Here is a 24,989-nt window from a genome sequence, read left to right as displayed (position 1 = left end):
AGCTCATCCACGCTGCTTTAGAAGCAGCCAGGAGCACGCAGACATCCTCCTGCTGAGCCCCAGTGGGGATCAGAGCCGTGAAAAGGCCGAATCCTGCCCCAAAAATCCCCAGGACCACTGACACCAGCTCTCCCTGCCCCAAATTTGTTCCCTATCCAGGCCCCGGTGGTGCCTGGTCTCAGGCCCCGTTGGCTCCCAGCGCGGCCTACATGGCCTGCTGTGGTGGTGGCAGGGGCAGAGAGGAGGAATTGAGCCTGTAATTAATTAATTAGCAAAGATCCCAGCTCCTCGCTGCCTTTATGGGCCGTTGGACAGGCACGGTGCTGATGGTGGGGGTTTTGGGATCGGGGAGAAACAGAGAGGGTGTTCAGAAATAGGGGGGCGTTCAGAAATGTGGGGGAAATTAGGAAATTCGGGGGGAATTTGGAAACCTGGGGGAAATTTGGAAACCGGGGGGGTGTTAAGAAACTGGGGGGCATTGAGAAACCTGGGGGGAATTTGGAAATCTGGGGGGCATTCAGAAACTGGGGGACACTGAGGAACCTGGGGGGAATTTGGAAACCGGGGGGGGGGGACGACATTTGGAAACCAGGGGAGTGTTCAGAAACACGGAGGGCATTTGGAAACCTGGGGGGAACTCCTAAATTTGGGGGGAATTTGGAAACCCGGGGGGTTGCTGGTGCAGGGGGTGCTGGCTGTGAGCCTGGCACACTCCATGCACACCCCGCAGTGAGCATTTGGGGTGAGGGGGACACAACAGGGCCGTGACTCCTTGCACACGCACGGGGGGCAGAGCTGTGACGGTGCAGGGTGAATGTGTGGGACGGGCATGCTCTGTGCATTGGGGGGGGAGATGCACAAGTGTGTGCAGTGTGCATGCACGTGCAGGGGTGTGGGAGCACGTGGGTGAGTGTGCGTGCGTGTGCATGTGAGTGGGTGTGCACATGTGTGGTGTGTGTGTGCATGGAGATGTGTTAGCACATGCAGTGTGTGCGTTCAGACGTGTTAACACAGTGTGTGCATGCAGATGTGTTAACACGCACCGTGTGCACACAGACGTGCATTAACACGCGGTGTGTGTGCACGGAGATGTGCTAACACCTGCACTGTGTGCGTGCAGACGTGTGTTAACACGCAGTGTGTGTGCAAGCAGGAGCGTGTTAACACAGTGTGCATGCAGATGTATGTTAACACACAGTGTGTGTGCATGCAGGAGTGTGCTAACAGTGTGTGTATGCACATGTGCATCTGTGCAGTGTGTGTGCATGCACAAGTGTATTAACAGACACACTGTGCACACCAATGTGCATTTACACATGCAGTGTGCGTGCATGCAGGAGTGTGCTAACACAATGTGTGCATACATGTGTGCAGCCGTGCAGTGTGTGCACATACACAAGTGTGCTAACATGCACATTGTGCACATCGATGTGCATTTACACGTGCAGTGTGTGTGCGTGCAGGTGTGCAAACACACACCCTGCGTGCATGGCGATGTGCATTACCACGAGGTGCGCGTGCACGCCGCTGTGCATTTACACACGCAGCGTGTGCATGCAGGCGTGTAAACACACACACCGTGTGCATGCAAACGCGCATTTACACACGTGCAGCGTGCATGCAGGCGTGCAAACACCCCCCGTGTTGCACACCGACGTGCATTTCCACACGCAGTGCGTGCACACAGATGTGCAAACACCCCGTGTGCATGCAAATTTGCATTTACACACGCAGTGTGTGCACACAGGCGTGCAAACACCGCCCCCCCGTTGCACACCAACGTGCATTTACACACGCAGTGCGCGTGCAGGTGCCGCGCGCTGTGCGCATGCGCGCACCCCCCCCCCTTCTCCTCCCGCTCCCCCCTCCCCTCCCGGTCCCGCCGCCGCACCGGGAGGCCCCGCCCCTCCCGGAAGCGGAAGTGCCGCGCTGCCCGCCGGGTAACCACCCCGCTTCCGCCGCCGCCGCCGTTGTTGTTGTCGGTCTCTCCCCGCCGCGGCCGCGATGAACAAGAAGAAGAAGCCGTTCCTGGGCATGCCCGCGCCCCTCGGTTACGTACCGGGGCTGGGACGAGGGTGAGGCGCTGCACCGGGCCCTGCTCCCTCCTCCTCTCGGTACCGGGCCCGGTTCCCCTCACGGCCGGGCCTGCGCGGCCTCAGGGCCCGGTGAGGCCTGGGGCTGCCCCGGGGCACCGGGACCGGCTGCGGGAGGGGCTGGGACCCCCCGGTTACCCCCCCGGTTGCCCCGTCCTGCCCCGGTACCGTGCAGCCTCCGGGGCTCCCCTTTTGCCGAGCCCAGCTCGGTACCGGGTGGGGGTAGAGCCGGGAGCCCCACAAACCCCAAACCCTGCAGGGAACCCCCCCCGGGGGTGTGTGTGTGGGGAGCTGCCGGTGCCCTGCCCGCCCCGGGGGTCCCGGTGGCGGTGCCTGGGGTCGGTACCGGCCGTGGCGCGGTGCCCGTGCGGTGCTGGGGCTGCACCGTGCTCAGTCCCGGCCCCGTTTGTGTCACCGCAGGGCCACCGGTTTTACCACCCGCTCGGATATCGGCCCCGCTCGCGATGCCAACGACCCCGTGGATGACCGCCATGCGCCCCCCGGGAAGAGGACGGTCGGGGACCAGATGAAGAAGAACCAGACGGCCGACGACGACGATGAAGATTTGAACGACACCAATTACGACGAGGTGATGGGATGGTGATCGCCCTGGAGATGCTCTTCCCCAAATAGAAGAGCAGTCCCGTAGCTCCCCGTTCCCTGCTCATAAAACCCTTCATTAGTTGAGGTTTCAGGGCCAGGCTTTCCTCACAACGCTCCTTTTTATCTATTTTTTATTGAGACTGTTATACAGAACGGTATGGTGCTCACAGACCTTGTTCTGGCGTTGGTCCAGATGTCGAGGTTTAATTATCCACACAGAACACTGAGTGTCTTGGGAAGAAGCCCATAAATAAATTATTAGTGGAAGTACTCTGGGATATGTTTTTTTTAGTGTTCTTCTGCACAAATGAAATCAAAACTCCTGTGTTTTGATGTATATTTATCTTTACGTGGCCTTTGTAGTCTCTGGTGTTTAAATCCCACTTTGGTTAGTTAAATGTGGCGTTATTCCTTTTGTTTGCTTTCAGGAATTTAAACAAAAAGGCTGTTAATGGAGGAAAATGCCCATTCTGCACAGGGAACCTGTTTATTGCTTAATAGAAGCAATTTTGAAGCACTTTTTTCTTTTAAAATGCTTTGGGAAAATAAACAGTAGGGGTGGTAGAAGAAAGCTGTTTTTTTTAAGGGCTGTGCTAGATTAAGACTCGCCTGCTCTGGCCTCTTTGTTTCCCTGGATGGCAGTGGCAGTGCTAGGTGTGCAACAAGAGCTTGAAACTGACCGTTCTGCTTTTCTTTTCTCTTTTTTCTCCTTTTTATCTTTCCCTTCACGTTCTTAGTTCAACGGCTATGCTGGGAGCTTGTTCTCCAGCGGTCCCTACGAGAAGGACGACGAGGAAGCAGATGCTATTTATGCAGCTTTGGATAAAAGGATGGACGAACGGAGGAAGGAGAGGAGGTAGGGTTAATCCAGCGCTGCTGTGGGATGCTTCCTAATTCGTTTGTGTTTCAGAGTTTTCCTCTAGAAAAAGTATTTTGTGTGCTTTCTGATCAAACCCCATCTTCTGTAATACTTAAGGCCTTGTGTGGTGTTACTCTGAGCATAACCTCAGTGCTTCTTTCTCCAAGGGAACAACGGGAGAAAGAGGAAATCGAAAAATACCGTATGGAACGACCCAAAATTCAGCAGCAGTTCTCAGACTTGAAAGTAAGGACAAACTCACAAATGTGACTTTACCTCTGCTTTGGGGGAGATGGGTGTGCGATTGCATGTATTAGCTCAAAATCTGCGTGTTTTCACACAAATACTTTCTGTTGGGGAAAAAAAACGAGTATCAAGCTGGTAGCAGGTGTTGCAGAAGCTGTTGTAGGATTGAAATGCTCCCTAGTGTACTTCTCAGTCACAGTTGCACACTCAGATGGTAAAACTGGATCTGCTGACTAAATGTTCTGTTCAAACAAATAGCCAAAATGATGCATTTTATTCATGATTAGTAATAAAACAGTGCTGCAGTCACTGAGGTTAACCTGCATGTTTGTAGCTCTGGGTTTAAGAACAAAATTGGTTTGGAATCTCAGTCTGGACTAAAACCAAATTCTAATTAAATGCACCTAATTCTTTTCTTACATTGGATTAGGGGAAGAAAAAAATCTGATCTTTGACCTCTAAGTCTTTTTTTCTTGAAAGAATTCAAGATGAATTAAATCCTTTAAGGACTGTGAGTAGCTTAAAGGAGCAGATTTCTAAAATAAATAATGACAACTCATGTTTGAGTAGCGGAAGCTAGCGGAGGTCACAGAAGAAGAGTGGCTGAGCATTCCAGAAGTTGGCGATGCCAGGAACAAGCGTCAGAGGAACCCTCGTTATGAGAAGCTGACTCCTGTACCCGATAGCTTCTTCGCCAAACATTTACAGTCGGGGGAGAATCACACCACTGTTGACCCACGCCAGACGGTGAGTGTGGCCTGATGATCTGACCTGTTCTTTATTAAGCAGAGACAAAGGTTAATCAGTGCGTTCATTAGTGGGATTTAGAGGGAAAAGAAAAAAGATTCTTGACAAAAATCTTGCTGTAGTTTGCAAGTCTGTCAAAGGAATTGGGGATGTTAAATTCCTGTCCTTGCTGGAATCTTTCAGCGCATACCCATTGCCTGACAAAGCCTAAGGATGGACAGGGAAGTCTGTTTCTTGTGTTAAAAGTGGAAAAAAGTGTCTTTTGCTGTAGTGTTTTTGGATGTAGAATGGTGATAATGAGTTTTGGTGAACTTAACATCATTTTTTTCTGTTACACTAATGTCTTGCAAAAAGGGAACAGAAAACAAAGGTCGACTTCACCTAGGGGTTTGCTCAGCCCAGGAGCTTGAGTTAAAATTACTGAATTTTCAGTTGATAATAAGTCAAATACATTTTGCTTGTTGCTACTGTGGTAGTAACAGTTACAGAAGAAGCTGCCTGGCCCTGAATTGGCACCAAATGCCCATGCGACTGCTTTGTAGATATACAGCCTGAATTCTTTTAGAAACTTCAAGAGGTTTTTAGGAATATGTTCCTCTCACTCTTGTTTTTAGCAATTTGGTGGATTGAATACTCCCTATCCAGGGGGCTTGAATACTCCATACCCAGGAGGGATGACACCAGGCTTAATGACACCTGGGACAGGAGAATTGGACATGAGGAAGATCGGCCAAGCCAGAAACACCCTGATGGACATGAGGCTAAGCCAGGTAAGCATGTTGGAAGGTGAGATCTGTCATAAGTTTTCTTGGAATTGGTGGTGTGCTGCTATTTAAGACCTGTTTTTAGGGAAGTCTTTTGTTCTCTTGGGTGTTAGATAGAAGAAATAGCTTAGCTGCGACTAGAAATAATTTTTCACTCCTCCTTTCCCCATCTCATGCTCTCTACACTAACAATTTCCCAAGTAGTAACAGTTTGTCATTGGAAGTCTTGGTCGTGATGGGAAAATGAACTGCACTGGTACACCAGAGGTAGGCTTCAGACAGACCATGCTGATAGCTTTGTCAGGGAAGACATGTCTTTGGGATTTATTCAGGACAGAAAGCTGAAAAATACTGCTCTTGTGTAGTTGACTTCCATTCCTTTTCATTGATTTTCCCATCCAAATCTGTTTCAAACTGAAAAAGATGAGCTTCAGCTGCCCGGGCTGCAAGACCTTGTAGTGGCTGGCAGCCAAGCCGCTTGTTTTCTGGCTTTGCAGTGGTTCTAAGTTTTGAACTGCAAAGCCATGTGTTTTAGAAGTGGGGACAAAAGCTAATCAGGAAGAGAAGGGCTTGTCTTTTCCTTCTTCCTCGGTCTTGGTAACAGATAAATGTCTGAAGATTTTTTGTGTAGCAGCAGTGCCTTGTGCAGGCAGGTTTGGGGCTGGGAGCGGTCATTTCAGCAGTGCTGGCTTCACTTTCCCAGGTGTCAGACTCTGTGAGTGGCCAGACTGTAGTGGATCCCAAAGGATATCTGACAGACCTGAATTCCATGATTCCCACACACGGAGGAGATATCAAGTAAGTCTAAGGGTTGGCTGATTTAGCCTCTTAAGGGCTGTGATCGTGCATAAAAATGGAAATCTGCCTGAATGAGTGCCTTGCAGGTAATCTTTAGTTTGTAAAAGATGGTAGGTGAATTTAGGGGATGAATTCTTTTAATGTGAGGTCCAGTACATTCTCTCAGCTGATGTGTTTAGCATCTGACCTGGATGAATTAATTGTGGGGATTGTTTCTGTTCTATCCCTGGACTGTATCCAGAGTGATGGTAGTGTGCAGCTGCCTGCCAGCCAGGAAATTAGCACTACACAGGTACAATTAGGCTTGACTGGTCACCTCCAAAGCCATGTGTCATGAAGGATTGCCATGAGTCAAAACAGTATGAGCAAATCTTGGTCATAAGACCTGACCTAAATCAATGTGGTGAGTTATTAGCTTCCAATTGCAAGTGCCCAGCTGCAATTCCTTTAAAATAAAAATGTATATAAGTATATTTAAATACTAAGCCAATTTTTTACTGGCATCTGAGCGTGGCTGAGAAGAACTGATTGTGCGTACTGATTCAGGAGAATTGTTTGCTAGCATGCTGAAAACTTCTACCTGTCTTTTCCCTTCACTAGCGATATTAAAAAAGCTCGTTTGCTCCTGAAATCTGTACGAGAGACCAACCCTCATCACCCACCAGCTTGGATAGCGTCAGCCCGATTGGAGGAAGTCACTGGCAAACTGCAGGTGGCTCGGAATCTTATCATGAAAGGAACAGAGATGTGCCCCAAGGTCAGAATTGCTTCGCTTCCCTGCTGGCCCTTGCAGGACAGTAGGAAAAGGTGGTGGTGATGAGCAGCATCTGTCTGTCAAGCTAGTATCAGCTACAGCCTGATACTGCTTCTTTATCTGTAATATTAAAAACGCATTTAGCTAAAAGCTCTGGTTTTAGGTTCTCATACTACTTTTTTTGATGTAAAGGAAAGCTTTTTTTTTTTTTTTTCTGACAGAGTGAAGATGTTTGGTTAGAAGCTGCTCGGCTTCAGCCTGGGGATACAGCCAAGGCTGTCGTGGCCCAAGCTGTCCGCCACCTCCCGCAGTCCGTCCGGATCTATATAAGAGCAGCAGAGCTGGAGACAGATATCCGTGCAAAGAAACGTGTTCTTAGAAAAGGTGAAAGCTTCTGCAGCGCCAGGGAACAAAGCCTTAGAGTCCCTCTGCATTGTCTTGTAAATTGCTCGAGATATGTCCATAAGATTTTTTAAAAAATGCTTTTATTTTTTTCCTCCTTGGTGAAAACATGGTTGTTAATAATGTATGCCTTAGTGCTGGAACATGCTGCTGTTGAATCAGAGTGGTAGAGTGCTTCTAGTATTCGTAAAACAGCCCCCAGCAGAAAGCTGCTCCTGCTGAGCAATTGCAAAATGACATCTCACTGAAAACAATTCCATCTTGGTCAAGGTTAGAGAGGTAGATGGAAGCAATTCAAAAAAAACATGCTCTAAGGGGAAAAGGGTGCTTTAACAATCTTCTTGTGATATGTTTTAAAAAAGATGTCAGGCTTTATATATGAGTTTTGGCTTGTCTATAGCCTGTTAGGGACCACAGTGAGATTTGGTGGGGGAGCTTTAAAGGCCTTGGGGTTCTCATATCACTGAGCCTGGTGAGCCTTGGGATTTGCTTTAGTGTAGCAATTTCTGTGTTCTTGACAAACAGCTTTTCTCTGTGGTGCTTACCCAAAACCTTACATCTTCATTGTATTGAACTTGGAAGTTTCCCTTTTGTGGAATCGCCGTCTTTTCCCAAATCTTTCTCTTGTAACAGCAGTTTGTGCTGTCCTGGGCCTGGGTTTTCCTCGCAGGTTCACAGTATTAGTGAATTACTTTGATTGATGTGCCTGTCTCAGTAGGGATTAGATCCTTCCCAGGTATTCAACTGTATCAATTACATCTCACGACTTTAATCTAGACAGGGAAAAGGGTCTGGATTTAATATGTTTAATCTCTGTGATGCAGTCTACAGCATTAAATAACTTGGCTTCAAAGGGAGTAAATTGCTTCCTCCTTACTACTGCATGCAAATTGCATATTGGTGTGAAATGGTCTCTTACCGCGTGTGACAACGCGTGGATGAAAGGCACTTCAAGATTACTGGAGCTGAAGTTGTGGGACTTCAAATATTAATTATTTGGTAGCTTTATTTTTGTTGGCCAAGCAGCGCAGTGTTGTCTGGAGCATTGCTCCCGTAGTACTTTGTTCTTCTGCAAGAACAATAACAGGTGTTTAACAGGGAAAGCACTTTTACGTGAGCAGAGGTAGGTTTCTCAGTCCAGCTCAGGTAGGAAGGCATCATGTGTGAAAGCAATGACTTGTGCATCAAGTCCTGAGGCTGTTCGTTTGCTGTAAGCGTTGTATCTTACTCCGGTTTGTGGAACCACCTCCTTACTCTCTGATACAAAGCTGTAAGTGGAGTGGAATATGATTTACCGTGATGTTTCCACTCTCTGCATGTCAGCAGTCAGCTTCACAGGGCTCCTGTGCTACCCGGGGAACACCAGTAACAGTGCTTGGGTGTGTAGCCTTAACACAAGTGGCAGGTTAACCCAGTATTTGTCCAAAAATATAAAAGGCTGACTGCCAGGTAATGTCACTAAAATGTGAGCTTTCATAATGCATTTCTCTCTCCTGTCTGTTGGCTGTGTGCATTTCTGCCGTCTAGCACAACGTCTGGAGTTTTTTAAAGCTTCTCTCTAGCTACAGAGACAGCAAGCTGAGTGTTTAAAATACATCTTGAGGTGTAAAAATCGAACTCTCTATCTATGAAAACAGGCTCTGTCTTGCTGAGTGCTGCTTTCAGCTCTCCCACACTGATATTACTCACTTTAAGTGAATATGCTTCAGAAAAATCTCCTGCTGCTGTAGGCTCTAGGAGGAATGGTTAATGCCCAGACGCTCGGTGCACACTACTTGTAAATGCTCTGTGTGTTTCTGTAGAGCTTGGATGTGCTCTGAAGTTCATGCTCAGCAGTGTGCCTCAGCCTTTGCAGGAGTGCTTAAAGAAACAGCATTGCCTGGAAGCCTGGCAAGCTCCAAAGTACTTCTAGGTGCATCTTCTCCTGCTCGTGTGGTACTTTCATTATTGATAAAGGATGTGTTCAGTCCTCTCTTCCTACGTCACGTTCATGTATAATCACTAGGGAGGCAATGAAACCAATGCTGCACCGTGTATGGTTATCTAAGCTGTAGTGACAAAAGTATTTTTTTTTAAATCTTCTCACTAGTAGAAATAGAAAAAAATGGTTTCTCATTACTTTTGAAGGTACGCTTGTGGGTAAAAATTTCAGAGAAAATAAGGGCTTAATGGTTTTGTCAGATGAGCCCTGTTTGCAAGGCATTTGTCTTAATGCGATTTAATGAGGCATGGAAATCCTAAAGAGTGTGAAATTCTTTATTAAAGTAATGTAGCCTTAACCCTCGTATATTTGAGATTTTATACCAGCCTGGTATGTATTAAGGCAATATATTTGGAATGTCTATCAGAATCCAGAAACCCTTTGACCATGCTGAGAGTTGAGGCTTTGTTCAGCTAGGTGTTTTACTGAAGAGGAAGCAATTACAGCTTGTAATGAGAAAAGCCCTTGGCTTGCCAAAACCTGTTTCCAATTAAATTTAAGTTTTCTTTTAATTTATTTTCTGATTTTAGGTTCCTATCATTGAAGCAAGAGCTAGCATAAGGACAGTTCCATCCGTTCTTCCAGGAAATTTCAGCTGTAGTAAAACAAGGCCCTTAACGTATCATCTCTGAAAACAATATTTCCTTTGGGGAACTTCTTTATCGTGATTTACATAATTATTTTTGCCTCCCTAGCCCTTGAGCATGTTCCAAATTCAGTGCGTTTGTGGAAAGCAGCTGTGGAGTTAGAAGAACCTGAGGATGCCAGGATCATGCTGAGTCGAGCTGTGGAATGCTGCCCAACTAGCGTTGAAGTAAGTTTTTTTTTAAAAAAAGAGGAAAATAAAGCAACCTCCTACGTTCTGTTCTAGGTTAGCAGTAGAGGTTTGACAACAAAAGGCAGGTAAGTGCGCTAGTTTTCTACTAGGCATTTTATGAAGGATATGATGAGTAGAAAACTATTTTTCCCCCAGACTTAATTGTCTGGTAGTCATTATATGCCTCATTTTCCTGCGTAATTTTTATGTTAGTTATGCCAGTGTGCTGCTGTGCCTGCAGTGGCCAATTAGCCATGTTTACATTCATGTTTAGTGCCTTGACAATTGTGAAAACAAGCGTATGTGTAGCTTGGGGAATCTAAGACAGAGTTGCTTGCTTCTGAAATGTTGAACCAAAGGGCGTGTGCAGCAGCCTGGCAAATGGAGATGGTATCTTGAGATGATTAGGATTTAGCTCTAAGGACAGTTGTAGACTCTGGTTCTACTGTTTCTGCTTTGGTATTCTGCAGCCTGCTTATACTACGTGAGGACAATTGCCAACTAGTAGCAAACAGAATGAAGCTGCTTATCTCTTTGGGCTGCCACTGTCATCTCCTTGTTCTAATCTAAAATACATCTTCTGTTGCTCTGCAGTTGTGGCTGGCTCTGGCGAGACTGGAGACATATGAGAACGCTCGTAAAGTCCTCAACAAAGCCCGTGAGAATATTCCAACAGATCGTCACATCTGGATTACTGCTGCCAAGTTGGAAGAAGCCAATGGAAACACCCAGATGGTGGAGAAAATCATCGACAGAGCCATCACGTCCCTTAGGGCTAACGGGGTGGAAATCAACAGAGAGCAATGGATACAGGTATTGGTTTGGTCTTGGTTAGCGACCCAGGTGAACCCTTCAGGTTCTGTTTTGGAGGCTACTGATGCTAGGTACTGTGGGATCGAGCTATTCTGCACTAGGCTTACCAACGTTAGGGCCCTGTGGAAATACAATAGGTGAGACTAAAACACAGAGGAGGGACAAGGGCAGATTTAAGCAATACTCCAGGGTGTCGTTATGTGTGCTGAGCTGAGGAATATCTGGTTTACTTCTCTCTTGGAAAATAACCAGCTTCAAGTTGAAGCAGCTGCTGCCTCAGGTAGGTTGGAGGCCTTAAACCTCCGGGGAGTTAGTTATATGTATTTTTGCATATGTCGTTTTTGGCTTAAAAGGCACCTGTTTGCCAGTTCAGTCGGGTGTTGTTGTAAGAAGTGAATACAAACATCGTGTGTGCAGCAGATGGGAAATACTCTGCCCGTCCTTTATTGGCTCACACTGCCTCCTGAGGCTGTGCAAAGTACTCACAGCTGACATAGGGAACCCTGTTGCATGGTAATGTTTACGAAACATGACCTCTGCAGGTTCATTACGGTGACACATCATCCTATTTTTGACCTCCTGTACTAGAAAAGCAGCAAGAAGTTTTATGTATGGCTTTTCAGTGTTTTGGTTGCCTTTGAAAGCTGTGGTGCTTGAGCTTCCTGACTTAGTAAGACACTTCAAAGGCTGTTGCCATTTAAATCGCTTGATGTTCAGGTTAAAATAACTTTTTTCCTACTGAATGTGTCCTGTTGCTATATTTAAGCATAAGCCTTTTAAAACTATTTACTACTGAAATAATTCACAGGGGGTCAAGGCAGCAAAATGTTCTTGGCACAGTGCTTAAAAGAGTATCGGTAGCGAACAAAGTATTTAATACTAAACGGATATCCTCGTTAACATCTAAATGAATTATAACTTTCTTTTTACAATTAAAGGTTAATTTCAACTTCTGTTAAAAAAAAAACAAAAAACTCTGCATCTGTCTTCTCGAGTTCCTTTTTGGTACTAGAACTGTTCCATTTCTGTTACCTGATCAGGGAGCTTTTTAACAAGTTTAAGCAAGTCACGCGAAGCCTTCTGAAAGCTTTGTCAGACACTTTCCTATATGTACTCCAGTGACACAGCCTTTGCAGCTGTAACTTAACAGTGGTTGAGGGTATTTGCTTAAGACCAGTTCTTGCTAAGTTCTTTTTCAGACTTAAAAACCAACACTGAAAGCAGGTCAGTAGCTTTGATGCTACAATTTGTTCTTCTTGACTTCTTGCATTTTTTTTTTATTGGACAAATCTCTGCGTGGCCCAACCCAGGGGAAGTCAGTGCAGTGGTAAGACAAGACCTTACAGCCTGGAGAGGTCACGCGTTGTCACACTTTCTCTCCTTCTCTGACTCTGTGCGCAGCTATAGTGCATTCCTTGTGGGTGTAGTCTCACTGGTGTCAAGATCTGTTTGAGTAATAAGATACTCGTAATGCACAGTGACCCGCGGTGTCCCCGTGTTTGTGCCTGAGGAACTGCTGCTGCAAAATCTGACTTACTGTGCTGATTTCTCAAAATGAGCAGGCTGTTACTCTTGTCTCTAGGATGCTGAGGAATGTGATAAAGCCGGAAGCGTGGCCACGTGCCAGGCAATCATGCGAGCTGTGATTGGGATTGGGATCGAGGAAGAAGATCGGAAACATACCTGGATGGAAGATGCAGACAGTGTATGTCCAGCTGTGATTCTTTTTTTTTTTAAACTGGGGGAAATGGAACTGGAACCAGGGAAATTAGGTTGTTTTAATCAGTGAAAGCAGATGTGGTTCACATGTTATCTGCCTGCATTTGGCCATTAAACATGCACTACTAACTAAATTATATCTCAGCATGAGAAGTACCCATTTCAGTGGCCTTGAGCTGGGTTTATAGCAGTAGGTAGACATGCTAATGTGCTTATTTTTTCATGTAAAAAGCGAAGTGTGAATACGAAAGCCTTTACAAAGCCTTGCTAATTTTTCAGGCTGGCCTCTGAGCGTCAGTCCCTCAGGCCAGTGATGCTTGTGCACTGACAGAGGAACTCTTCAAAATTCCTCCCTGCTTCCCTTTTAAAAAGCTGATAACAACTGCTCTGTTATATGGAGTGACCTAATTCATACATTACTCACTGAGTTCTGTATTGAGTTATGAATTGTGTCATTCTTTCTTGCCCTTGATTTCAGCGCAACCCTAAGCTGACTTAATTCCGGTCTGTTTTCCCTTAGTGTGTTGCTCATAATGCTCTGGAGTGTGCCCGAGCAATTTATGCTTATGCCTTGCAAGTCTTCCCAAGCAAGAAGAGTGTGTGGCTGAGAGCAGCGTACTTTGAGAAGAACCATGGAACAAGGTACGTGGACCCCTCTTTGTGTGGCTCCTTAATGCAGCCTGCTAGACCAGGGAGGTAGAAAAGCTACGAGATCAGCAATAAAGTGCACTGTTCCACAAAAGGAGTGAGTTCAGCTGGTGAAAACTCAACGGCATTGTTTGCTGGTCTGACCTTCTTTGTTGAGGTTATGGTCAGAGAACCTTAATTTTTTTTGTAAGATCATAAAAAGTTCTTTGACAAAAGGAATTACTTATTCATAGCTATTTTTACTAGGTAAGGTAGGGATAATGATCTTTCAGAAGGCATTTCTAGAAGAAGTTGAGAATACAGAATGACAAGTCATCATGTGTTTCATTTAATTTTTGTAGGTAAATTGCTCAGACACAGTGCTAAAGTATCTCTGGCATTTTCTGATTATACTGTGAAAGTGTATCAGAATCTGAACTAAGATTGGCATTATACTATCACAGCCTGGGGCTCTTATTTTGATTATTCATAAAGTACTACACATGTGAACCTTTTTGCCCAAAGTTTATAATAAAACAGTCTATGTAATAGACCACGTACAGATGTGGAGTTAGTCCTATTAAGGCTTATTGTGTGGAAGTGACTGCAGATGCTGAGTTCTACATCATTCAACTTTTTTTTTGGATCAAGTATGTCTTTGCTTTTGATCTTGTTCTCCCATGTTTTCCCAGTGGTGGCTTGTTTTTTAAGCCCCTTATTCTACCTGAAGTCCATTTTCTAGAGGAGGAAAAAAAAGTATTCAATAAGATCAAGCCAGCTTCATGTAATAATTCTGAAAAACTTCCTGTCTTGGTTTCTGCTAAGGTTTGTTTAGAAAAGTGGCTCTTTCCAAGACAAATGAGCTGTTTATGCACAGAGTCTTTCCGCAAAAGCTATCAAACAAAGATGTCTGAACAATGAGCCGTTTGTGGAGTGCTGATTTCAGAACCCTTGTGAAAAAAGACCTCACCCTTTCCTTGTTAATGAAACAACTTATCAAGGTTTACAATGTTGGACTTTGCAACAATATTTATAGCATTGAGTGATAGTGGAAATGGTGTGTGAGAGCTCGCCTCTGGCAATATTTCCAGTGATTGTAACTTGCTCTTTCTTGTCTCAGGGAATCCTTGGAGGCTCTTTTGCAGAGAGCTGTGGCTCACTGTCCCAAAGCAGAAGTGCTCTGGCTCATGGGAGCCAAGTCGAAGTGGCTGGCAGGAGATGTGCCAGCAGCCAGGAGCATTCTGGCCCTGGCTTTCCAGGTGGGTATGTTACATGTGTGATGGTGTTCGGTGTGACTGCTAAAGAGAACAGAGTAGGCCTTTTCTGTCAACACTCACCTAACTTTTGCTGTCTTTCAATATGAGGGGTTTTGCAGTGTTCTTTGATACTTTTACGTGGCAAAAATGTCATCCTGTAAGATAGCAGCAAGCTGGAACCCAGACCATGTTACTGCTCTTTCAGTATTCCCCACCAAGCTGTGAGTTTGCAAGACATTAACGTTACTGTCACGGTTCCCACCCATCCCAGTCATGGATCAGAATCCTCCTGTGCTGGGTAGTGTCTTCCCATTAAAGAGGGTAGTGATCTGCTCTAATTAGTGAGCTTGCTCTATTAATTATGGCTTTGACCAAACCCACTAATCCACGGCAAAATGAAGGAAATCCATGGATGCTGGAAGATGGGCAGAGTGGTATGCTGGGAATGAGGCCCCAAAAGCTAAGTGACAGTTTAAAAAACAAACAAACAAACAAACAAACAAACAAAAAAAAACTAATAATAATTAAATTACAGCTTCTGAGCAGGGAGGTAGAAGTGAGTTACTTCCTAGACTTGTTCTTGGCATTTTGTGTTAATATCCTGAAGACTTCTTGACGTGGTTGTCACCGAGATGACTTGAATTGGAGAGCTTGTTCACAGATTTCAGCTGAGAAGCTGAGCTCCAGCTTCTTTGTTCACGGATAATAAAGTGAGGGTCTCACTGTGACAGACCCTGTGACTTCTTCCAGTATTTTAACTGGAAGTTCAGAAGATCAAGCATTAATGGTTTTCAACGACTGAGAAGTATCCAGCTTCTCAACTGGCATATATCTTTGTGTTGTGCATCTGTTTTGTAGAATTTCTGTAAACTTCAAAGGTCAAAGAAGACTGGGAGGAGCTTGAACTGAAAAAAAAAAATATATCCTAGTGTGGATTGGCAAAGCTCTGATTTCAATTTTAATCTGGATCAAATGAAGGATTAAATCTGCTGTTGATTCACTGTATGCATTTGTCTGTCATTTTATGTTCTTGCAGGCCAACCCCAACAGCGAGGAGATCTGGCTGGCTGCCGTGAAGCTCGAGTCAGAAAACAATGAATATGAAAGAGCAAGGAGGCTGCTGGCAAAAGCTCGCAGCAGTGCCCCCACGGCAAGGGTAAGGATGTGTGAAGGGTGGAGAGACTTAAACTTCTCGTGCCCATGGGGGAGTTGAGTCGGAAGGAGAAGTTCCTTTAGTTCTGTGGCCTGAGTGATTGACCAGATGGCTCCCTGCCATTGCCTTTTGCAGGCACTGTAGCGCTTCTCCAGTGAATTGCGACACAAAATCGGGGCATGATGGGAAAAAAGGCTAGGATCAAGGGAAGGGTTTTATTTTTTTTCTACACAAATGGCAAAAGTCAGGAAATTCCCAGTTTACAGCTGTTTGTATAATGTTCCTGTTGCATAAAAGCGTGTCTTGGAAAAGAGAGAGAAAATACTTTCACAGAAGACTCACTTACGCTTGCAGTGCTAAAGACAGCACCAGTCAAGTTTGTTTAAAGTTACACACTTGGGTTTATCTCTGCCCTTACTTCTGGTATGATAAACTTTGCCAATTTTTAGCTGCGTGTACAGAACAGTTTTAATTTTTCCAAGTACGAGAAAAGATGTGGTTTGTTATGTGGAAAATGAGATTCCCCTTGCCCCCGATTTGTACTTTATTCTTGATCTTTTAGACTGGCCTCTTCCTTCTTTATCAGTCAGGGAGCTTCTGTCCAGCTGGAGTTTGAAACTCTTGCTGCAGACTTGATGCCTCTCTTGCAAAGTCATGGGGGGGGAGTACGGGAATTGGGAGGACAGGGATTAAAGAGCAGCTAAATGGTTGTCAGTCTGTAATGTATTTCTAACAGCTGTAAGCAAAAAGGAAGGTGTTTGGAGGCAGAAAAGCAAATTTACCAGTGTGGAATTAGCAGGAAACTCTTGCAGCTTAAAGCCATAACTAGGAATAGGTGCTCTTGGTGGCTCTGTGTCAACTTTTTGTTAAATGTTGAGGAAGAGGTTGATCACTGTCCCAATTCCTTTAATACTTGTGTTTTACCTTTCTCATTGCTATCTGTTCCTGCAAGTTAACCCTGACTTTTTTTTTTTTTTACTCCAAACTGTAGCTAATGAATAACATGCTAATGAATGTATGAATGTGGGAACCCACTGCGTTGACAGAGTAATGTTGACAGAGTAATGTTTCTTCAATGGCTGCTAGTGATAAACGGCTACGCTTTTTTTCTCAGGTCTTCATGAAGTCTGTGAAGTTAGAATGGGTGCTTGGAAACATTGCTGCAGCCCAGGAGCTCTGTGAGGAGGCCCTGAAGCACTACGAGGACTTCCCCAAACTGTGGATGATGAAAGGACAAATTGAGGAACAAAAGGAGCTGGTAGAGAAAGCACGGGAGGCTTATAATCAAGGGGTAAGACGTGTGTTATGGCAAGTTTGCTTTGTGCTTCTGGCATGGACAGATACCTGTCCCTCCACTTTGATTTGAAAGGCTTCAACCCAGATTAAATGAGGAGGTGATTTCTGTTCTCTCCCTGTTATTGGTTAGAACAGTAACAGAAAAATACTAGGATCTTGAAAGAAGCAGCAAAAATACCAGTATCCATGTTCACTTTCTTGCTTGAGAGAGTTTGCTGTATGCTTGACTACTCACTAGTATGAAAAAGTCACTGCACAATAATCCTCTAAGACCTGTAAGGACTAACGGTAGAACTCCTAATAGAAAAGCTTGCTAATGAGCTTAGATACACGCTGTAAAAGGAGGTGGGCTGCAGAGCGCTTGTCTCTTTTAAATGGTAATTGGTGTGCTCGTGTATGAACGCTCCTGAAACTCATCAGCCATGAAAGTAATGTGGAAGCAAGTTAATGACTTCCCAGGCTTCAAAGGCAGTGTGTTTGCTGCATGTTCTGTGACTTGGTTATGGATTAGAGCCCTCCATCTCCAGACAGAGCACAAATTGTAGGTGTGCTGTTAAGGGAGGTGTATTCTTTCCTTTCTCTTGCTGCTGGAATAGCTCAGTGCTAGCTGGTGTGCTGTTATCTGGCTGTTCTGGACATAGGAGAAACTAATTTTCTGTACTGTTCAGTGCTGTAGGATTAGCTAGAAGTAATTTGAGTGATGTAGTCAGCTTTATTTCACTTCCGAAATCCCCAGGAGAATGTAAGGAAGGAAGTGGATTTGTATAGGGATTATAATATGTTTTCAAGTGTACATAATATGCTTTTTGTTATTTTAAACAGTTGAAAAAGTGTCCCCATTCCATACCCCTGTGGCTTTTGCTGTCCAGGCTGGAAGAGAAGGTGGGGCAGCTGACCAGAGCAAGAGCCATCTTGGAAAAGTCTCGCTTAAAGAATGCAAAGAATCCAGATCTCTGGTGAGTTGTAGCCCAAATTCCGTTCACATTCACTTCAGGATGGCTATTTTACATCTTAGCTGGGGGTCTTTTGCTTCTATTATAGTCACTTTTTTATATAACTTTTAATCTAGGCCATTATAAAATAAAGGTTACATTTCTTTATAAGTGGAGAGGAATGGGAAGATGTCAGCCACCTGTATGAATTCAGAATATGGGCAAATGTTTGTAATTTCTTGTAACTTCCACGTGATTTGGTGTTGGTTTCCACACAGAATGTTTTCATAAATATCCTGGCTTTCTTCCTTACCAGGTTGGAGTCTGTGCGACTGGAGTACAGAGCTGGGCTAAAGAATATTGCAAACACTCTGATGGCCAAGGCATTGCAAGAATGCCCCAATTCAGGTGAGAGGGATCTCATTTTTATCTTAAACACGGCTATATTTGCTTGGAAAAAGATAAGCCTTTATCAGCTAAGATGTCCTTTTTGGCCGTGTTTCAAAACACTGCGTTGCAGAGAGGTGTCAGTCATCCTCCTGCAAAGGAGATGTCGAGGGTTTTTGTGAATAATCCCAGTTATTTTCTGGGATTTTCACACCAGAGGGGCCATGGGTTGGTGTTTGTGTCTTGGGGTCTGTGGTCCACGGCTTGTTCCCAGCTTTCCTGGTAAAGCATCTTGGGTGGCTTTTCTCTGAACCTGATAAAAAATTGGCCAAGGTTTAAAGTTGAAGAAAGACTCAAGGGTTTGCAGTTAGGGAATTCAGTGGAAAAAGAATGGGTTTTTCCCTGTCTCGTTGGAGTATAGCTGGCCATAGGAGACTTCTGTTGGTGGCTTGCCCACGCTGGTTTCACTACTACTCAGGCCTGTGTGCTTAATAACGTGCCCTGACAGCAGCTTCAGTCAGTCATGATTAGGGGATCATGTACCATAAATGTTTAGTCCTGCTTTGTCATTATTTTAACATCTTTAAGGAAGGGCAGATAGGTCATATAACATAAGTCAGTTGGTTCTAAGTAGCAGTGGAAACATTTGCCTCTTGGGATGGGAGGCGGAAGTGCAGAATGCTTCCCTATTTTTTTGGCAGAATTAGGCAAAAAACTTAATCATCTAAACATGTTGACATCTTTGGAGAGAAGATGTCACAAGTACAAAAAGTAGTAGCCTGCCACAGGGCAAGCCTCTTCTGTTTGCCTTCAGGCTCGGTTTTGGAAGGTGTTTAATTGGTGGCTGCTGAAGTCCCAGTGAAATAGTGGGAATTAAGTGGCTTTTATGACGTGATAAACTCATTGCAAGCTGCTCGCTGTGCGAGTGGGTCAATAAAGCTACCACACAAGCCCCACTTTGTTTTGGGAATGACCTAATGCTTCGTGTGTGTGTGTGCCACCACAGGCTTTTTTACAGCATCTGCCTGTTGCTATGGCAATAGGCAGCAGGGTCTCAGATTTTGTTTAAATAAAATAGCTCCCAACCCTTATCTTAAAACTCTACAAACAAATAAATAGAAAGCCTGCAGGAATTAGCTCATCGGACACCTACAGTCATGGAAACCAGAGACTTGTGTCCATCAGTTGCTGAATTGGTCACCATTCCTTACGGTTGATGGCACAAAGAAGGAAACCGAAATACAGCGGTGTTTGTGTCCTCAGCTGGCCTGAAAATAAACCCATAAAATATGGTTTGACCCTGTATGTAAAGAGGAAACAGGCGAGAAGGGAAGAGTTCTGCTCCAGTCTGTCACTGCAGTCATCAAAGTTTGTATAAATTCCCGTGGTGCGGTTTCTGGGAAGTGAGAGCACTTTGATAGAGTCCTGGCAGACACCAGCTCTCAGGCTTTGCTTTGAAGTGATCAGCAGGTATGGCTGGCTGACGTGAGAAACTGGAGATGTCATGCTCCTCTGAGCGTGTTTCCTTTCTTGCTTTTGGCAATGAAAGGATCTAGGGATTAAACCCAGCTTTGCTGGGCCTGCTATGTCCTTCATCGCGTGCGCGGGGAGCCAGCAGCAATAAGGGTGCTCCTTGGCACCCTTGGAGCTGCTTCCAGGTGGTTTACTTCTGGGACTTCTGCTGAAGCTACCTGCTCAGATAAATGCAAGTCTTTCACTTGGTTCCTGCTGAGTTGCCCTCCTCTGTTCCACTGCTTCCAGTGCCTCCTTGGAAAGCCACGAGCTTTCTGTGCACGCCAGGTAGGGAGTGTGGAAGCTGCAGTTGGGTTATGGCACAGAGACGTTTAGAACTGAAGGTCCAGTGTGGAGCTACCTGTAACTCAATTTCAGAGTCCTGAAGGAAATACAGGTGCTGAAAGAGTGATTTGAGGTGGGGTGGAGGCATGGGGATAACTCCCAGGGTGGGGGCAGCAGTGCTGCTTGCTTTGAAGAGCGCTGGCCTGCTGGCAGGATGGGGAGTTGAGTCTGCAATACCACTGAACAATCTTCCTCCTTGACTTGATTAAGGAATCCTGTGGTCAGAGGCAATTTTCCTTGAAGCGCGACCGCAACGAAAGACCAAGAGTGTGGATGCTCTGAAGAAGTGTGAACACGACCCACATGTCCTGCTGGCTGTGGCCAAGTGAGTTCCTGTGCTTCGTGTAGTAAAAAAAAAAACACCAAAAAAACGCATTTTTGTGTGTGGCTGCATCCGTGATGAAACACTGCACTTGAGCGTGACCACATGATGCTGGCTGCAGCAGTTTTAATAAGCCTCAAAGCGGGTAACAGCTCTCGAGCTGTCTCCTAGTAACTGTGCAAATCTGCTGCTCTGCCTTGATTCAAAGCAGGGGATGTCAGCCTGCCCTCCAGCTGTTCTGGTGGGTCTGGGGCTGTGGCACGGAGAGTGATCCATTCACACTGAGTCCCTTTTCAATGCTGGCTTTTGGCAGCCTGAAAACTGCATCTTTGTTTCCCCTTAACTGCAGTTTTAGCCTGTTTTCAGATAAGCTAGGCTTCCTCTAGGTTTTATAGGGTGTGTTCTCCCTATTTTTGAAAATACGGACAATTTTTGCTGGTGGCTGTTCACTTATGTGGCTGACTTTCCGTGTTCTTCATATTTTCTCTCTATCCTAGATTGTGTTGGATTTTTTAATCTTGATCTTAGATTGTGCTGTTCCAGTCTTCTCCCTTCCTTGAATTTCTGCTCTGTCAGTTTTTCTTTCAGTTGTGGCCCTTCCTGGAATGCAGACTACAAGTCACCCTGTAGTTTGCTTCTCTGGAACAGGAAGATAATCCACTAGGAATTGTCTTCTTTTCTAAATCAAGTTGTGAGGCTTCCAGGGATGGAAAACTACTATTAGTTTTGACTCACCATATCCCTTCTGATCTGATGCGTAGATGGCTCTACAGCAGTAGCGATTGGAGCAAACTTTCTTCTCTTCCTTTGTGAAGACCAGAAGAGGTTAATGCAGGAAGCACGTTGCCCAGACAGTTGCCCAATTCTTTCACAACCCTTTTTTATAGGCCAAAGAAAACTGTAGGATACACTCCAGTGACTGCAACGCTGGCTTCTGCCAGATAACAGCTGCCTTGTTCTGCTTTAGCAGCAAGTGAGGAAAAAACGTTAACTTTTGCTTTATTGAAGCTGCTTCCAGGCCCCTTCTGGTACAACCTCAGGCAGTTTTCACAGCTAATCCCAACACAAACAGCTTCCACCTCCCATCACGGCTTGCATGGAGGTATGGTAATACCACGGCCTGTCACACGTTTGTGGAAAACTTTCAATCTTGCTGAAAAAGGCCACTACCTGCAGGTGTTTCGCCTCTGCCATCGTTGTTCGTGCTCTTTTAAATCGCAGTTTATTTAACACGGAACAATCAAGGGTATTATAGGGCTTAAAAACAATCACATAAGCTGTATAATTTTATGGCTGGCTAAGCTCTTTATGAGGGATGGCTGTTTGATTTGATAAGGACCTTACTAGCTCAAATGAACTCTTTAATGCAAAGGAATGAAACCAATAGACTATTGATTCAGCTGGTTAATTACCGGGGAGAAATTTAAGAATTCGCAAGCACCTTTTTTGAAATGGCAGCAGTCAGGCTGAGTGCCAGGGTGCGATTTGAGTGTGGGACGTTGCATGCTTGCCTTTCCTCGTAAAGTGGAGGTGGAAGGAGCAAGGTTAGTGTACCTGAGCCTGTGACCACATGTGGTAATGGCTCCAGTGCTTATAATTTGCAACTGCTTAGATGTTAATTGCTAGATGATAAAATGAACTTGAAACCTTAGAAAATTGAGGGAGGGGAAAATAGATGGAGGTAGGTGATCCTGTCCCTTTCTACGCTACGTCTGGAACAGCAAAATTAAGTAAATGAGTTAGCAAAGATAGACCTCAGGGTAATCCTTCCCCTCTCCGGGAGCCTGTCTCTTCCTTTAATTGGGACTGTCTTTACCTGTTACAGTGTGCGGGCAGTAAGGAGGAAGCAGTGGATGTTCTTTCCACTCCTCTCCTGTCTCTTCCACTCCCGGGGCAAGTGCAGTTTGCAGAATACTGCAAAATCTGGTGTTTTCTTCTTGGGAGAACAAAGAAATGAAATATCTGTAGTGCCTTGAAATTGGAGTGCCTGCAGACTGCTGTGTTCCTCTGAAGAGTTTCTCTCTTCCCTTCTGCTTTTCTCACCAGGTTATTCTGGAGCGAGCGTAAAATAACCAAGGCCCGAGAGTGGTTCCACCGAACAGTGAAGATTGATTCTGACCTGGGGGACGCCTGGGCTTTCTTTTACAAATTTGAGCTTCAGCATGGCACAGAGGTGAGCGTGCAGCTGGGCACGGGGAGCAGGGAAGGCAGCAGGAATCCCTTGCTGGTTACTCTGTCCGGGGAACTGCTGCAGCACCAGGACATGCACACTGCTGCTGCTCCCTGTCTGGCTCCCAGATGAGGAGGCTAAAGCTGTCACGCCTGGTCTTGAGCAAGCAAGAACAGGCATGTGTGGTGCTTTTTAAAAGACACTGTCATTAGCAGGGCTGTCTTTCAGGCTGCTTTGCCATCCACAGTTGTGCTGGTTCGTGCAAAAAAGCTCTGAAATCAATCTTGCTTCTGTAAAACACAAGAGGAGACTTTCTCAGAGGAGACTTTCCTGTAACTGCGGTGCTGGATGTGTGCAACTCGCCCCCACGTCTGCACAAGTGTCAAGTGCAGGTTGCACGTGGACACAGCTGTAGGAACAATCTGTTCTAATCTCTTACGGTGGTTTTTACTGCCTGATATTACTGAAGTGATGGGAGTGTTTATCTTCTGACTTCAGAGAGACCTTTCACTTGACATGTCTCGTGCAGGTGGCAACACAAAGGAAGTTTCTGCTGCAGTTTCTTTGGTGTTTCCAAAACTTGCTCGGCTGTTATTAGGCCACTTTGTTCAGTGAGGCAGGAGAATTTCAACCCAGGTTTCCAAACTGCCTTTAAGGGAGGTTGGGGGAAAGCTTTGGATGAGTGTTTGAATTAGGGAGGGGACTTTAAATTTTCATCTCTCTGCTGGAACAAAGCAGAGCATTAAGAGACCTGCAAACTGTTGTTTCTCTTCCTCACAGGAGCAACAAGAAGAGGTAAGGAAGCGCTGTGAGAACGCTGAACCCCGCCACGGAGAGCTCTGGTGTGATGTCTCCAAGGACATAGCAAACTGGCAGAAGAAAATCGGAGAGATTCTCGTGCTTGTGGCAGCCAAGCTTAAAAACACCTTCTAGAGTCCGCTGCCTTCAGCTGGATCAGCCATCTCTGTAGGACCTGCCTGCTTTCCTGCTTTCAGTTCATTTGCCTGCAGAGTGGCAGATTCCAGAGGACAGGAGATGGGTGGCAATGCGACAGATCTTCCTTCCAAAAAGCAAAGCTGGGTCCTCCTCCTTTTCCTGGTGATAGTGCTCTTGGCTCTCACAATGCAGTAATCAGCTTCTGCAGCACAAGTGCATCTAATTCCCCTCTGAATGTCGCTGCTGGTGTAATTGTAGGGGAGTTTTGTGAGGCTGTGTTGGCATTTTCATTTTGATGCCTGAATCCCCTCTGTAAATACAAGCCTCAATCAGCGCTTGTATGGTTTCTGATGTTAGCAGTTGCTCTGGATTCCTCTGCAGCATGAAGTGCCCGTCCTGTCCTTGTCCTCCTTTGTGCAGTTTCTTTAGTGTTTGGCCCACCTGATGCGATTTCTTTGCCAGCACCTGTTTTCTTGCTGTTTTTGAATATCCTCAGAGGAGATGGGGTAGGACTCTGCTGGGGGGAGGAGCTGGACAGCTGAGAAGAATGGCTGGGGTGAGCCTTTTTTAAAAAATGTTCCTTTTTTTTTTTTTTTTGGCCAAAGGTCTGGTCTAACTTCATCTCCTCTGCAGGCAAGCTGCAACACAACTCGAGTACTCCTCAAACCTGAGCAGATGGAGCATTTTGTGAAATCCCAGAGCATATTTTTAGAGACTTCCTTAATTTTTTTAAATGTACATAGTGTCACCTTATTCTTCTAGGTGCCCAATTGCGTTAAGCATGGTGGTATTTTAAAGTAATAAGGGAGAAGGCAGCAATCCCTGAAGGCCCTTTTAAAGGAATCACCTTTTGTTAGAGCCATCGAGAGACTGTGCACTCAGTGGCGACTGCTTTTTCAGTGTGGGTGTTTGGGATGGCCGTCTTCAAGTGCAGATGGCAAAGAGCAGATTAATTAGAGCGAGATCTTCGTGTCTGGGACCCTTTCAAAGTTGTCTTCAATTTTCTATACTCGCCACCTGTATTATTTTGACCTAACGACCCTTACTGACTCGTGATCATTCACTGAACTAAAAGGTGTAATACCTTACGTGTTAGGATTTAGAAGTATCCAGGTCTGTGTATGTGCATTATGTAATGTATTTAGCTAGAGGAAAAAAAAAACCTTTATTTGTCTGGAAAATATGTATAAAACATGGCTTGTGTTTTGTTTCCTTAAGTCCTCTTTGAGTGTGGTCTCGCCTTTGTACTCTGACTGGGAAGAGTGGCTGTGATAGCAGAAACCTTTGAACTTGCCAGGCTCTCACCACTCTGGGAACATTTCTGCCAGGGGTGGTTGCACCAAGCCGTGCCTCATCCTTCTGCCAAAAGCAACAGTGCACATGAAAAGTGTTTTAACACTGAACCAGGCTTTTCCTCCAAGGCCAAACGTTTCTATCTTTTGGATTTATAAGAGAAA

At 45.3% G+C, this 24,989-nt stretch overlaps 1 protein-coding gene across 1 annotated transcript; it reads left to right on the top strand.

Moving 5' to 3' along the window:
- The first annotated feature begins 1,928 nt into the window (after positions 1 to 1,928).
- On the top strand, positions 1,929 to 24,749 carry PRPF6 (pre-mRNA processing factor 6). Its single transcript, XM_084296416.1, has 21 exons — positions 1,929 to 2,075; positions 2,514 to 2,682; positions 3,434 to 3,552; positions 3,723 to 3,801; positions 4,372 to 4,548; positions 5,163 to 5,318; positions 6,016 to 6,110; positions 6,711 to 6,867; positions 7,086 to 7,248; positions 9,943 to 10,061; positions 10,659 to 10,877; positions 12,460 to 12,582; positions 13,117 to 13,238; positions 14,344 to 14,482; positions 15,516 to 15,635; positions 16,747 to 16,923; positions 17,751 to 17,884; positions 18,177 to 18,268; positions 20,315 to 20,429; positions 22,473 to 22,599; positions 23,377 to 24,749. Exons 1-21 carry the CDS (start codon positions 2,005 to 2,007, stop codon positions 23,527 to 23,529), a joined length of 2,826 nt encoding a protein of 941 aa, XP_084152542.1. The 5' UTR covers positions 1,929 to 2,004; the 3' UTR covers positions 23,530 to 24,749.
- Positions 24,750 to 24,989: the final 240 nt, after the last annotated feature.

Source organism: Netta rufina (assembly GCF_964035555.1).
Source record: "Netta rufina genome assembly, chromosome: 16".
NCBI classification, from domain to species: Eukaryota; Metazoa; Chordata; class Aves; order Anseriformes; family Anatidae; genus Netta; species Netta rufina.
Note: the sequence above shows the minus strand (reverse complement) of the source record. Positions and strands in the feature narration are given on the sequence as shown.

Coding starts and splice junctions, on each gene's coding strand:
- PRPF6 (XM_084296416.1), top strand. CDS start 2,005: ATGAACAAGAAGAAGAAGCCGTTCCTGGGCATGCCCGCGCCCCTCGGT. Junction 3,802..4,371: donor AGCAGTTCTCAGACTTGAAA/GTAAGGACAAAC, acceptor ATGTTTGAGTAG/CGGAAGCTAGCGGAGGTCAC. Junction 15,636..16,746: donor GCAGTGCCCCCACGGCAAGG/GTAAGGATGTGT, acceptor TTTTTTTCTCAG/GTCTTCATGAAGTCTGTGAA.